This window comes from Fundulus heteroclitus, chromosome 17 (assembly GCF_011125445.2).
Source record: "Fundulus heteroclitus isolate FHET01 chromosome 17, MU-UCD_Fhet_4.1, whole genome shotgun sequence".
Classification (NCBI taxonomy): Eukaryota; Metazoa; Chordata; class Actinopteri; order Cyprinodontiformes; family Fundulidae; genus Fundulus; species Fundulus heteroclitus.
The window spans coordinates 1,231,486-1,247,025 of record NC_046377.1 but is presented as its reverse complement, the minus strand read 5'-3'; the positions used below and the strand labels follow the sequence as shown (position 1 = coordinate 1,247,025).

General features: G+C 43.8%; 2 protein-coding genes across 3 annotated transcripts; both read right to left on the bottom strand.

Annotated features, from left to right (window-relative positions):
• Nucleotides 1-50: 50 nt before the first annotated feature.
• LOC118566633 (centrosomal protein of 83 kDa-like) lies at nt 51-1,910 on the bottom strand. Its single transcript, XM_036149371.1, has 3 exons — nt 1,805-1,910; nt 641-1,137; nt 51-144 (listed from the first exon to the last, which is right to left on the bottom strand). Exons 2-3 carry the CDS (start codon nt 838-840, stop codon nt 51-53), a joined length of 294 nt encoding a protein of 97 aa, XP_036005264.1. The 5' UTR covers nt 841-1,137; nt 1,805-1,910.
• Nucleotides 1,911-4,516: 2,606 nt separating this feature from the next.
• On the bottom strand, nt 4,517-15,405 carry LOC105916871 (host cell factor 2). 2 transcript variants are annotated; one of them, XM_021310006.2, is made up of 17 exons: nt 15,357-15,405; nt 14,056-14,204; nt 13,808-13,968; nt 11,200-11,402; nt 11,029-11,113; nt 10,844-10,947; nt 10,529-10,759; nt 10,266-10,442; nt 8,337-8,401; nt 8,093-8,183; nt 7,791-7,835; nt 7,643-7,698; nt 6,432-6,533; nt 6,160-6,357; nt 5,777-6,071; nt 5,622-5,688; nt 4,517-5,285 (listed from the first exon to the last, which is right to left on the bottom strand). In XM_021310006.2, the coding sequence occupies exons 2-17, from the start codon at nt 14,098-14,100 to the stop codon at nt 5,276-5,278; spliced, it is 1,935 nt and encodes a 644-aa protein (XP_021165681.2). In that variant the 5' UTR covers nt 14,101-14,204; nt 15,357-15,405; the 3' UTR covers nt 4,517-5,275. The 2 variants fall into 2 exon arrangements, with proteins under 2 accessions (XP_021165681.2, XP_012706959.2); XM_012851505.3 differs by lacking the exon at nt 15,357-15,405 and adding an exon at nt 14,775-15,012.
• Between the last annotated feature and the right edge of the window lie 135 nt (nt 15,406-15,540).

The window sequence follows — 15,540 nt, the reverse complement described above, 5'->3', positions numbered from 1 at the left end:
GCAGCCGCAGCTCCTCCAGCTCCTTTTTGTCCAGCAGCTCCCTCGCAGCTTCAGCCCAGCAGCTGCAGCTTCTCCTGCTCCGACTGCTTTTCACTCAGCAGGCGCCTCACTTCCCCCTGCACCCGCATGAACTCGTTCTGCAGGCTGCACGCGTGAAACGGACGGTTAAAATCGCCATTGGCGATGCCCAAAATGAAATCGTCAGTTCAGAGTGGACCAGTTTTTCCCCGGATTGTTTTAGGCTGGCGACCAGCAGCTTAATTGTAAAGAGACTCCTTTTTCCTTCTATTTATTAAATGAAAACCGTGTGAACCTTTTTTAATTCCTACATGATCTACTTGTTTCTAAACTTTAATCCGATCAACAAAAAATCTCTATATGTTTGATCCTTGGTATAAAACATTTGCAGGTAAATCGGTCAGTAAACAATCTGATCGGTGTATTAAGTCACAAAAAAACATGAATGTTCCCGGTCATTTCACTAGCATCCTTATTCTTTTAGCAATGATGTAAACATAACTGTAAATCAACATCGGTTGCACTTAGATCGCGACAACCATCTCCTCCGCAGAGAAGCATGCAAATAATCAAAAGGTGCTGAATTACAACAACAAAAAAACGACTTTCTACTCTTCAGTACCTGGTGTGGTCTGCCTTCAGCGTCTGGTAGTTGGTCCTGTGGTTTTCACACTTGATCCTCTCGTCAATCAGCATCTTCTGCAGCTCCATCTCTGCTCCGCCCAGCCCTGCCGACAGCCCCAGCATGGCCGCGGACCTCCCCATCCCCGGTTCCAGGCCGGAGACCAGAGGGGCCGCCTGGAGGTCGGCAGCGGAGGTCATCTCACCTGCGCAGGAGCAAAGCAGGCAGAGAAAACCAGATGAAAATCAAGCAGCAGAACTCACCGTCTCTGCGTGTGCAGGGCGCAGAAAAACTTTACAGTTTAATGGTGAATGATGTGGCTTCAGCTCCACTTGCGGGGGTGTTAAGTGCTTATGGAGAGCAAAGATAGGTCCGTGCTTTGTTGTCAGTAACCATGGTGGCTTGGAGTCCCTGCAGCCACTTGTTCCAATCACTGCTTAGCTGGGAATCAGTCTCAAGTGATTAGTTAGCTCGTCTCCCCGGCAGCAGTGCCTCCACTATGGATACAAGAGATACAGGATGGACACAAGAGGCTGTGATCACAGTAGCACCTTACTCCTGATCACGGCCACTTGTAGAAAAGACTTGGTGAAACATCGCAGATGAGACACAACCACCATATCTGACAGTCAGAGCAAAACCAGTGATTCAGAAAGCAACAATAACAAGTTTCTTAAGCTGGAGAAACACAGCTGTTCAAACTGCAAACATTTCATGATATATAATTAATGCCTCAAGCGGAGAGAAAAAAATAACTATATGCAGGGAGCCTAATGACACTCCACTGAAGGTTAGCGCTGTAGTGTCCACTGATGGATTTGAATGTCGCGCCCCGAGGAATTATACGCTAACTGTATCCATTATCGGACACCAAGTGCCTTTGCTTGTTTCTTATAACAAAGTAGTTGCATAAAAGAAAAAAATAAAGTCACTGAATCCTGAATGTGTTGTTAAGCACAACATTCGTGACTGCAACATTTTAAGGCGGCGAGCCGAATTGTTCCCAGTAGGCTAGCTGTGAGTACTAGCTAACTTTGCTAACAGGATTTACGCTAAGGACTGACTTTGGGAAGAAGGTTATCACAAAACTTGTGCATAGACGATATTGTAAACACGACCTATTCTTTCATATGTTTAAACTGCTAATACAACAAAACAACCTACCTCTGGCATCGAGACCCCACTACTTTGAAGTTTGCTAGTTAGCTAGCCAGCTGCCCGGTAACTACAAACCATTGAATCATGGGAAACTCCGGTGGTCCGTTTGTTTCCTGTTTATTTTGATTTCTTTCGTCCTGTGAACGCTTGTTTTCATTGATATAGAGATATATATATATATATATATATATATATATATATATTATATATATAATATATAGATAGATAGATAGATAGATAGATAGATAGATAGATGCTTAGCTGTATATATTTAAATTTGAATATAATGCCTTAACCAATAAAAAGAAAAAATAATTTCTTGTTTCTAACCACAACAGTCATGCACAACTGTTGACTGCTATCCACCAGTGATGGTGGGATGAGGCCTCATGAGGCATTGAACCACCTGAGCCAACTGCTTGAGCAAAGGGTTCATTTTCCAAATGCAGAGTGCATAATCACAGTCAGCAATATTATCTGTGATGCTCACCTGTATTTTTATCCTTTAGGGCCCTTGGAAATGATCATTAATTAGTAATAACCATTAAAGTATCTTATGATTATCACATGTGTATAATAAACTATTTTTGAAAATGTTCTGTGTGTACATTTTCAGAGAAAAGCACAATCCTATATATGGAAGGCTGTTTGTCTGCCACTTTAATAAATGCCATGGGCTTAGCAGACATGCAGTGAAAGTGTTTGTGCAACTTGATTTGCAAAACTGGAGATTTTATTCAGAAATGAACAGTTTTTGGTTTTAATAGTCATTTTCTAACACTATTTTTCAGGCCTTTGAAAACACCAGTTCACAGGGCATTGAAGATGCTGGCATGCACAAAAACGCAAGTGCACGTTTGCGTCAAGTCGATTACAGCAGTTTTGCCTCTCCCAGTGCTCCAGTGGATTTTCCATTCTGCTAATATTGGTCTCTAAGATCTGCAATTACATTTAGCTTTTTTTCTTACCTCCCCTACACTGGTGTCCAAAAGATGCCACAGTTTGGCTACCTAAGAGAAAACAGCAGATCATCAGAGCAAGTGCTCAAACAGGAATAAGTGATCTCAAAACGAAACATAATAAACCACCTCCAGTGATTTCATGAGTGGTGGAAGCCTGGGAGATTTTCTCTGAGCTCTGTATAGAACGCATCATGATTAAAACTCTGGTCTTTCTCTTAATTGCGTCGATGGGTTTAGTCTGGCTAAAAAAATATATATATATACATTTGAATCTAAAGTCGAGGAGGATAGGGAGAGGATGCTCATTATCTCCAAAACACAAAGTTTTCCCCGTAGTTGCCTGATGAGGTTGTCTCCGACTTTTAAGGCAGCAGCTGGTGCTGGCATTGTCATCTCGTCCTGAAAGCTTTGCTCCAACATTTTCAGGAGGGGAACCACTTTGGAGACGCAAACATTTTCCTCTGCAGACAACTCAGCAGCAGCGTCATAACATGGAGACAGCAAAGAAAGGCCCCCTCCAACAATACTGAACTCCTCTGATGTCAATGAAGGAATGTCAGTTTATAGACCAGCTAACTTCGCCTATAAATAAACAGTAAAAACACAGTTTTTGAAAAGCAAACCCAATGAATCTTAAGTATGTTAGGTTTCTCCCAATAAGGCAAAGTTATTGGGAGAATAGTTCCCCTAACAGACGGCATATTGCAGTGACCTTGTAAAAACCCTAATTAATGCTCAGGGCCAGTGGAAGACCAACAGCTAGTCATTTGCTATTGGTTGTGATGCTAAACAACCCTAGCAATACAAACTAATGATGTATTTCCATTTAATGCCTTCAACAATAAATGGTAATGTTCACAAACAGGGTTTTTGTACAGTACCAGTGGTGGTTTACGTTAGAAAACTATCAGAGGTGCTTGTAAACCATTTAAACAGCCACCTGGACTAAACCAGATGATAGGATCCTGCTGAGAAGGTACAGCCGTGTGGGCAGAGGCTTTAGTCGGAGGGCCGCTTCAAAACAACTTCAGATAAGTCACAACGCTGCACACTGCTGTTTTTCTGAGGAATATATGGAACTCCATCTTTGTCTCTCATCACTGTAAAACTGTATTCTCCGACCCTCTCATCGTGCTTCAACTTGAGAAACCGAATTAAAACAGACTTGTAAGTTAATGGATGACTCCGAAATGAGCAGACACTTTTAGAAAGTTGGATATTTTGTAATAAGTTGCTGACAAAAAAAAAAAAAATTAAGGAAAACTATTTTTTGTAATAAACTACTATACAATTCATATACAGAAAACAAGAACAGCGTTATAATCAGAAGCTTATTTTTCCCTGCGAGTAAAACAGCATCAGCGATATCAACCACAGCAGTGTAAAAGAGCCTGTATTTCAGGTGTCCTGGCAGGAAGCAGCGTCTTTGAAACCTTATGCCATTCCCGGCAGTTCCTTTTTGTCCGAGGTTCTCTTTGAAATAAACTGTCACCAACGACTAAAAAAATTACTTCCGTTTTTTGCAGCGCACCCGGCACACACACCCTTTATGCAAATAACAATGGCACAGCCAGGGCTGATGGATGGAAACAGGGCCAGCTCAGGGCACAAACGATCCGAGCTGCTGTTTGCATCCTCCAGGCCAGCAGGGGGCGCCAAGTGAACCTGACTTCTCACTTAGACTATGGATCAAGAAACATTTAATAAAATTTATTCTGGCCCCTTTTTTCTGAAGACTGCATGAAAGACAAAAAAATTAATTCTCTAAATACATTTTTGTAATTTATTGGAGCTTGGAGTTATAAAAATACAGTTATAAAAATGTATTTTTTGATAGTCATCATTACCACTACATATCAAGCAATTGATAACCACTAGTCCCTCTTTTCCAACTTTACCAAGTCATGTCATGTTATTTCTGCATGATGTTTAAATAAATAATGTGAACTGGAATTAGGGCCCCAGCTTATATTCTCCCTCGGCCCCTACAATCTGGGGCCGGGTCAGCCTTAAAATACAAGCCCTTTTACAGTTTTATTGGACTAATATCGTTGCGCAGTTTACGGCTAAATGTAAGGCAACATTAGTTTTATTTGAAAATCTAAAATCCACCCAACTAAGCTCATGCATACATTAGACGTACCATGCAGTGTTCGAATGAGAAATCACACACTAAAGGTTTTGAACCGGCGAGAACCAGAATACAACCTTTGTACTCTAATAAATACAGCCAGATTTTACAGGAGTCTAAAACTGGGTTTAGTGTACAATTTGTCAAACATTGGAGTATTTATTACGGGTGTTTCAATCATATATGAATATATCTCAACTGACAACTTCATATTAGAGTTAGAGATTATTTAAAAGAAAAAAAAAACAGTTGGAGGTTAAATTATCCATTCATCTATTTACAGCTTCATCACAAACAGAAAAATAAATTAGGAAAGATGTTTAGGAAATGTTCAATTCAACTTCCTGAGTGGATTTCTTTTCAAGTAGCCGGTCCAGGACCGTCTCAGCTGGAGCTGCAAGACAAACAAAAAAAAGACTTTCAATGAATTTTGAGTTTTAAACAAGTTTAGTTAGGGAGCTGGACAAAAAAAGACAGGAAGGAATGATGGAAGTAGAGGCAGATACAGCAAAGGAAGATGAATGATGTGAAAAAGGTAAAGGACACAAAGAAGGAAGGGATGAAGGAAAAAAAAGACGGACGGACGGATTGTTGAAAAGAAAGGATAGTTAACTAGGATAAGGGATAAAGTCTGAAAACACATCTTCCTAAACATGAAGTTTCAAAAATTCCAGAGAGGAACCCTGTTCAGATAATTGCCGATAAAAACACGATGGCAGAATGTGGTTACCTGTCAGCTGCGTCTGGATCTGCCTCAGCACTGCTGTCTGTTTTTGAGACCCGCACGTTAATGGGATCTGAAAAAAAAGAAAATGAAAAGCATCAGATCTGTTTAGGTGGAGAATGAAGTGGAAGTTAAGAAATGAAGGAGGACCGCCCGTCCACCTTGGATCCAGCGGATCTGCGTCGCCGGCCCGTAGCCCTGCTCATTCTTGGCCGCGATGCGGAAGACGACGGCGGGGCGGCTGGACAGGGAGCTGTCGATGTGGGCGTTCTCCAGCTGGGTGGAGCTGACCAGGCAGGATGTCTTGGTGCCGCGGTAAATGCGGATGAAGGCCATCTGCCCCGGCCGATCGGAGCTGGAGCGGCTCTTCCTCACCGCCAGGTACATGGAGTACTCCACGATCCGGCCTGACGGAGACGAGGGGGCCTCCCAGGTAATCTGCACCGAATCACCGACCTGCACAAAAAAAACACACCCCTCAATGCTAGCGGAGCCTTTACAGCCGACTCTCAAATCCGTTTTCGTTGAGAGGCTCTGGAGTCACCTTGGAAATTTTGACGGCAGCGGGCGCTCCGGGAAAGCCGGGGTGGCAGGTCCTAAACTCGCTGGCTGGGCTGAAGTCTCCCTGAGCGAAGCAGTTTATTCCCGCGACTCTGAACCTGTACATCTGGCCTGGACTCAGCTCTCTCTTCTCCCTGCCCTGATAGTCCTGAGGCCCGGGGAGCTTCTTCTGGTGGAGCGGCTGAAAGAACACCAGCCGGTAAATATGGCCCTGAAAGTCGGCGGTGTAAGCTCCTCGCTCCTCGGGGATCTCACCTGGTTGTCTTCAGCGGGCAGGAAGTAGTGGCTGACCTCAGAGTACAGCGTTTTAAACACACCCACGTCGAACCACGTGGAGCCATCTTGATTCTCCTTGACCTGGAAGCAGCACGGCTTTTATTTACAACGCACCACGATGAACAAGCTACAAACGTCCTCACGCTGCTTGAACTGTTACACATTCTGGGCTAAATATTACAGCCACAGATCCTGAGTGGGACTTTGGTGTTCTTTCTGATTCTCTTACAATAAATTTTAGTTGTAATGCACTTTACATTTGACATCAAACCTCAAAGTGCTACAGTGGCAAACGTCCGTTCAGTGTTCACACTGAGCCAGCTTCTACTGGAGGTTTCTTCCTGTTAAAAAGGAGTTTTCCTTCCTACTGTCCCCACAAGTATCCTCAATATGACGAATGGACTGGTGCAAAGTTAACGACTCCATGCACTCAACTGTCCACTGCCACCACCTGTTTTTAAAGACCGACTGAAGCACGATCAAAGAATTGATGCAATTATCTGGTTTATATACTAAAAATGTATATAAATTGTTGGAATAAAATAAGTTATTACCCACTGGAATAATAAACTGGTCTTGACTGCATTATAGAATCTGTGTGGATTGATTGGATTGATTTGAACGTTTTGTTTTCATAGAGCCTTGAGTTATAATTTGTTGTGGCATGCCGCTATATACATAAATTAGCATTAACATTAACATTTACGACACCAGGCAGTTCTTTGCGATATGCATACTGCATACAGGAGATTCGGTGAGTGGTGGAGGCAACCTGCTTGGAGGAGGAGTGAATGTGGAGCTTTGCTCTTTGAACGTTTCAACGAACCATTTTTATTTTTATATCATTTATATTCAATCGCTGATGTAACGGTCTCAAGCAGGTCAACTTATCCATGTTAAGAAACTTCTACTTTTTGTCTGAAAACATGATTTCATCAAAATGAAATCAAAGATTTAAAGATTTTCTGTTTTTAAAGAAACATGTGGCGTGCATATAAAGTTAGCCCTCTGGTGGCGGCAGCCTGGTACTGTGGGGATGTTTTCTCCAGCAGAGAAGTAGAGAACCGTTCAGTTGAAGGAAGGATGGGAAATCTCATTAAAAACACCCTGAAGTTTGTGGTTATAACCTGTCAAAATGGGTGGCAGCCCCAGTGGTTCTGAGCTAAGTCACGTTTAGCGCGTGATCTGACCTGATCTGTGTTGGTGTACAGATCCCCCGCTCTGTCAGCTGAAGCGATTTGTTTGTCTGGAAGCAGAAAAAAAAAAAAAAGACGACCCAGATGATGACTGGTTCCTAAACACCTGGATATCTGGTTTCTCTCTGATCATCATCGTTACCTGGCTGCTGCAGAGCTGAGCTGCTGTCTTCCATCGCCCCTCCAGCTGTAACATACAGGATGAAAGCAGATGTTGACAGACAGCATATAAAACCCGACCAGCAGATTTTAGTACTGCTGCTGATGCTGACATGATTTATGTCTGACAATGAGGGGGGAAAAGGTTGTGTGTCTTTCCACACAGTGGATGTGAATATCTGGTATTGACTGTCAAGCTTTCTTGAAAACAGACATCAGGGATCACTTTTTTTGAACCCCGCTACAGAAAACCCTGATAAAACAGGATTTGGAAACAGAACCAACCGCATTTTTTGGACCCCGAAACCTCCGTCCCTCTCCCGGCACTCCAATCCTCTGCTTTGGTTCCGTCTGGTTGCACTGATGGATCCTGGAACATAAAGGGAACATCTCACTGAAAAGTCAGACACTCACAGCTTTAGCGTTTGGGCTCTGTTAAGGTAAAGAACCAATGGCACAACTTCAGTGTGAGTTCAGAGCGTGTGTGGTTGGTCAGCCTTTATGTTCACATTACATGAGTCAAACCTACCTGGGCCGATGCCTTCTGCTCTGGACCGGACGTGTCCGCGTTTTGATTCTGAAGAGACTGGGCACCTGAGAAATCACATCATACAGCAAAAGTTATCAAGTTTCCATTCAGTTCATCTTAGTGATATATGTAGAACACCCACGGAGAATAAAATGCCACCTCGTCCACGTTTGTTTTACCGCAAAGGAAACCCGAATGATTCCATCGAGTCACCGATGCTGCGGGAACCCTTAAAAATAAAGCAAGCACGAGGCGACAGTGGAAGGAAACCCCTCGTGTAAACAGGAAGACACCTCCGGCAGAAACACGCTCAGTTTCAGACATAAAACAAACACTAGGCTGGGAGTAAATGGTAAATGGACTGAACCTGTATAGCGCTTTACACTAATGCCACATTCACTCAATCGCACACACTCATAAACAGATATGCAGAGATCGGCAGGCAACTTGGGGTTAAGTGCCTTGCCCAGGGGCACACCAATGTGTGTGGGGGAAGCTGGAATCGAACCCACAACCTTCCGATAGCAGGACTACTACTCCCATAGTACTTTCTACAGGAGAGAAAAGCAGCCGTTATAATAGTCAGTGGCTTTGTAATGTCAGACGTTGTCATGTTCCTTGAGTGTATCCCAGCCGGTGTCTGTCTCAAAGATAATTTCACCGTAGTAAAACGAAACACGGCTAAGCCCAGAGTGACTGTGCCAGGTGTACCTTCTATTGCAAAAATGAGAAACAAATAGCCTCATTAGTAGCCCGTTGCAGCAAGAGTTAAATACACTAACACTGTGTCCGTCCTTCTATGAAATCAAATCACTGCATACCTGGTGTCCCCTCTACAGCAGAGGTCCACTACCTTTACAATCCAAACAGCCGTTTTGCCTTCAAACCAGCTAACTCTTTTAGAGTCGCAAATCTGACATGACCATTTGAAAAAAAGACAACTTATACTCTTTAGATAAGGATCTACTATATGAAATGTGCTATCTTTTAAGAACCACCGTTTTGTTTTTAATTTTTAGGGTTTAAAATGGGTTTAAAATAAAGAAAGACTCGCAAAAAAAAAAAAAAAACACGCAAAAAGAGAATAGATGTTCTTCCATGGGATATTAATATTAGCGCAAAATTATATAAAGAAGCTTCAAACTTATTACTTAAATACATTTATTAGGGTCATTAAAATGTGGAAATGTAGTATAATTATAACATGAAAAACTGAAAAACTAGGGCTGGACGATATAGAAAAAAAGGATATTGATAGAATGGAAATCATTTATCGATATTGATAATTATCAAAACATTCTAAGCATATAGTCAAAGTGCAGCACTGGCCCTTTTTTGCTGTTGCTTAATGCCCTATTTTTAATTAAAGAACACAACCCTTTATTCAACCAGCATTTTACCAAAACTGTAAGTCTTTAAAAAAAGAAAAAAAAGAACATGTTCTCTGAACTCCTTGTAGCTTGGTGAAGGAACTTTCCTGGATCTGTGTTTGTGATTGGTCGGGAAGGTGTAATATCTAGTATGAACCTACATGATGGGCTTGAAAGCTAAAGGAAGGACAACTTTTCTTCTATTAAACATTTTATTGACACGTTTTTTTTCTATTGAGCCACACATCGTAATCCAACCCTATGTCTATATTTAAAAACCCCAATTGACTATCATTTTTAGCCAAAGTTATTCAGAGCCGTTGAGGAAGGCCCAAAAAGCCACTTTTGGACCCAAAGACACAAAAAACAGGGAGAAGACCAGGAAGGAGACACAACTAAACACAGAAGCACCCTAAGGTTAATGTCAGAACCTATTCAATCAACTTTAGAATTAAGACAATTCGTTTGCAATGTGCTCTACAAACACTAAAATACGCTGTAGGGATGTTTAGTGCAATGTGCTAACTGATGATATACTGAGCTCTTGCATTCCTCTCACCTGCAGGTTTCCCACTTTCTGCTGCGGCCGTCTCCACCGACTTGGCGGCTGGAAGCCTGGCCACGGGCTGCATCTGAAGGATGTAGCAGTCTGCTCCAGCCAGGGGGCGCCACGCCACGTGCAGCATGCTGATGGTGGATTTGACCAGCATCACGCCTTCTGGTGTGGCGGGTCGATCTGGCAGCAGAGGACAGGGATCTCACTCTTCTTTACCAGAGTTTGGGCTGTGTGCCGCTGTGTGCCGCCGGCCCCGCGCTCCTCACCTGTCTCCAGGTACCAGAGGTCCTTGCAGCACACCTGGTAGTTCCAGCTCTTGCGGTAGCCGTCGCGGCCGCTCCAGATGTAAAGCCTGGGGCCGACGGAGGCGGCGCAGTGGCCCGCCCTGGCTCTGGGCCAACAGGCGTACGGGTCGTCGACCTGCGGGCCCGGGTTCGCCGGCTGCGATTCCACGTCGTCCTGCTGCTCTGGGCTCAGGCTCTCCCAGAACATGGCGTCTTAGAAAGGGGGAAAACCGGCGAGAGTTACCCGGCTGACCTCAAGCGGCGACGCTTTTAAACACAGCGGGGAGAAGAACACACCGAAGTTAAGACAATCCAAAGAGTTGGAGCAGATCCACTCGGTTCCGGCGGTAATGTGTCCGTCTGACCCCGGGGCGGGAACCCAGCCGCCAAAAACGTACATCCTGCACACAGGTGGATGAACCGGAGTTTTTAAAAAGGCAGAGCCATTCGCTTTTTACTCTGCTGAAGTCGCACTCCCTTACTTGTTTCCGATGACGTTCGCCGAGTGAAGACTTCTGGGTAGAGGAGTGGAGCCGTACGTCTGGGGCGTGGACCAAACCATGGAGTCTGAAGCAAAGAAGGGGGGAAAGAGGAGCTTCGGGCAGACATGCACGCAAACCAGCAACGGTCGAGAGAACAGCCACGAGCCCTACTGAGATCCAGCTGCCAGAGGTCATTCAGGCGGCATCCCTGCATCCCCCCAAACACGTAGAGCTTGGGGGGACCCAGGCCCGAGTAGGCGACGCAGGTGTGGGACTCCCGCGCAGACGGGCCGCCGCCCTTGGTGTCAGGGATGTTCCAGCCTTTGGCCCCCGTCGTCGGCTGCAGCTCCAGCTCGTAGAAGTCGTCCAGGTACCTAAAAAACAACGAGGAGGCTGAAGCCGTTGCGTTTTTCTTCACACGGAGAACGGAGCCTGGTTTTACGGCAGGCGGCAGACTCATTGGCACCTCTGGTAAAATACGCAAGACGCAAACAAATTTAAGTATTATTTAAGCACAGATCAGTGGGGAAAAGGAAAAACCTTGATGACTGGTGTCACGTGATGCAGCACCACACCTCTCATAATGTACAATCCCTTTTTTCCTCATGATCAGACTCTCTAGAAACTTTTAACAATGACCTTCTGCTTCCCGGAGGGATGAAGATGACATGACGCTGTGTTTCCATGACAACTGCTTCCCTCTATCGTTATGCCAACCAGCCGTTTTGGAGGCGTTCCATCAAGGGCTGCAACTAACGATTATTTTAATAAACGATTCATCGGTCCATTATTTTTACGATTAATCGGACGACAAAAAAAAGTTTGATTTCCGCTTCTTTTTTTCCAAAATAGAACATTTAGACTGAAAGCAAATAAGCACACAATAAACAAGTCGCTACTTAGGTGTTCTGTCACAATAATATCAGGAAATAAATAAGTTTGCTTTAAATAAAGAAGCTTTTGTTGACTAGATTGCTAGTCAATCATTAAATAGTCAATATTTGTTTTCTGACATTGTGTTTTTATCTTTTTTGTACGGTAACATTGAGTGTCCAGAAAGGCGCCTTTTAAACAAAATGTATTATTAATATTGTCTATATGAAAAGTGATTTAACATTTTTTAACAGCGAATCTGTAAATCAGGGATGTCAAATGCTGTTTGGTTGAACCTGTCCCTTGTTCTAGTGCATCTAGGGAAAAAACTGGGCATAACAATGAAACCAGAGCAAAAACACCATTTCTAACAATCAAATAAACCACCAGCCCATTTCACAGACTGTTTCAGCACAAGCTGCATTTTATGTAAATACTACTCTGGATGTTCATTACCTTTCTGTTAATAAATTCTTGAACTTGAAGAGAAGTTGTCACTCATTTATTCTATATGTGTGCAGAGTTTGCTGTTAAAAGAACGCCAGTGCTCAAATCATTTCTTTCAACTATTGTCCTGATATCAGCTGTTTGGGCTGATATTCACCGGATATTACCTAACAGACAGAGAGTTATTTATCAAGTATTAAATAACTTTAAACAGTGTGTCATAGCACATAAAAAGCCTTTTCTGACCTACCATCACAAACCTAAACCCCGAGTCTCCTAAACTCTACGCGGACTTTAACCGGAAATGCGTGCTTTGATCCAACTTAGGACTGCACAATTAATCGCATTTGCAATACCATTGAAATTTAAAAAAACACAATTTCCAAATCGCAGAGGTCTGCGATTTTTAGCTACGTAACAATTAGTGAGTCAGACGCGTCCTTTAGGTGTCAGTAATATATTTTAAGTGGGTTAGCCTCCTCATGGAAGGGAAGACAGTTGCAGCAGTGAGATAATGTAATTTTATTACTTGTTTTAGAGTTTATATAATCATACTGTTTTACCAGAAACTTTCAGGAATCTCACCATAGCATTAAGTTCTGGTCAATCAGTTTAACACACAGACTTGTTTGTTAGTTGCACTTTATGTTCAACAAGGATTGATGTCCAAATCAGTTAAAAGCTGTTCTCTTGAATAATATTCTGATTAATAAAAACATTAAAAGTTTTTGTTTTAAATAGTCCTCATTTACAAACATCTTCAACAACAGGGGATTTCTGTTGCTTGTGGTTAATGGAGGGAAAAGTCAAAATCAAATCGCAATTTTGGTTGAAATATAATATGTAATGATTTCTGCTCCGAGTTCAGACACAGCGGCTCTTTTAGCACCTAATCTGCAGAGCGATGAAACGGATTGATTTGTTGTTTGTATGTGTTTAAAAAGACATGATAAATTAAACTGAAGAAAATTATCGTATTAAATCGCAAGATAAAAAAAAAAACGCAAATAAAATATTTTTTCAAAATCGTTCAGCCCTAATCCGACTAACTGAACCGGAGCTAAAATGGAGCTTTTCAACAACAAAACAATCCAAGTGGGTGTGGTACGAAGCACAGGATGCATGTGTGGACGCGGCAGAGGATCCTGTGGGTCCGCTTTTCTTCTAGAGGATCCTCATAATGAACTTCCCTAACTCTCTAACCCTAAACCTAGGGCCAACACAGAACACCGGGAGCATCCGAGTCCTCAGAGCTGAATCCTAGACACATTCTGTGGGCTGAGCAGTAGAGAACACGGCATTAAGGATGACCCTGAACTATTTAAAGTGAGCAAAGTGGTTCTGTCGTCTCTTAGTTTGTTCCAACTTAGGGAAATGTTGTAGAAGACTACTGCCCAGAAACCCTGTTTCTATATAAATAACTGCAGGCACGTTGAAAAGGCTGCCCTATTCACTGCACCTCGGCACATTGCGATTGGGGTCCTCGCTGTCGTTGGCCAGGCCTCCAAACAGGTAACACTTGCCCCCCAACAGGGTGAAGCTGTGCCCGATCCGAGGGCACGGAGGGGAGCCGTTTCTGGGGGCCCTCGGCTTCAGCTTCTTCCAAAGCCACCGGCTGGCCTGCGGGGGAGACAAAAAGTAGACATCAAAAGCCGCGCTCACAGCGACGCCCTGTGTCAGGGGGCCCCATCCGGTCAAACCACCTACCTGAAGCTCGTACAGGCTGTTTGTGTACTTCCCGTACTCAACCATGCCGCCAAAGACCAGGATGCGCGTGCCCTCGCAGGCAAATCCATGAGCGGCGCACCCTGGTGGGATGTCCCCCCTCACCGCAGGAAGAAACCACTGCTTTGAGACTGAAAGAACAAGATGGATTACAAATCAGCTCCACTAGCAAAACCACACAATGTCCCACAGCTTTCAGATACTTTCTATGAGCCACTAAGTCTCAAATGTGAGATATAGAGGAAGACCCCAAATATAGTTCGGAGAAACCTTGACTCGATGCTTTTTGCTGCCATCGGTGATCCTCTGGTATAAAAGTGACTGGATGAACGTGGGCGCGTCCCTGGCACAAAGCAAGCTTTTAAACATGCCTCAGACACGTCGAAGAGGACGCGATCACCTGCTCTGTCCCTTCCAAAACTAGCTGTGATGCGTGTCTGAAAAAAATCGCCATCCGATTGGACGTCATGATCTCTGTGTCCATCACGCGCGACGGACGTTTAAACAGAGAACCACAAAAGCTCAATTTAGCCACTTGAAGTCATCCAAATCCAACAAACCGTCTTTAAACGCGACCACAGCAGACTGCAGCGCCATTTTTAGCGTTTTGCTTAAATAGATAAAAAAAACTTAACGACAGATGGCCGGGGTCACTTTTTTCCGCTACAAGCTAAAAACATTAGCAGCTAACGTTAGCTTACCCGTGTTGTAAACGTGGAGGTCCTCCGCTATCCCCTCGTTCCCTCCCCCGAAAACGATGATCAGCTCGCGGATCACCGCCGCCCGGTGTCCGTGCCTGGACCGCGGGATGACTCCGGTAACGGAGGGCACCTTCCTCCACCGCGGCGCCTCGACTCGGCCGCTCATTTTCCCCCCCAAAGGAGCCCGAAAGTTTGCCGCTGTTGACGTTTCAAAGGTGGGGGCGGAGCCAAGGAGCAAACCGGAAACTCAACCGGAGAGAGGGGAATCCGACGAAGACGTCTCACTCTGTTACTCTTTTTGTTGTATTGAAATTGAAGAAACGGCAAAGGCGTTAACGAAATTTCCCCCCCAATACATAGCTCTTATAACTTCCTGTGTTTATCCTCTGAGCACACCTTGACATTATTTCGCAACAGCAAAACTGACTTAAATTTCAAATTTTAAATTTTATTTAATTGTCTAAATACAAAATATCACGTTTTGTTCGTTAGTGGGCTCTTTTTTTTTGCTGCTTGTGAGTCAGCTGGGGTCACGTTTCATTTCCACAAACTGTCTACAAAGACATTTCAATAAATAATCACCTTTTTCTTGTCAATAAAACCTATTTAACTTGGCCTTCTCTTCTTGCTAGCGACTAAAGCGTTTCACAGGAAGGTTAAAGGGTTCAACAGGAAGTTTGAAGGCTTTAACAGGAAGGGCTCGTCCCCCACCAATCAAATTTCCTTAAGCGCCATGAATAATTTTTGGCCCCAGTTCTACCTAGAG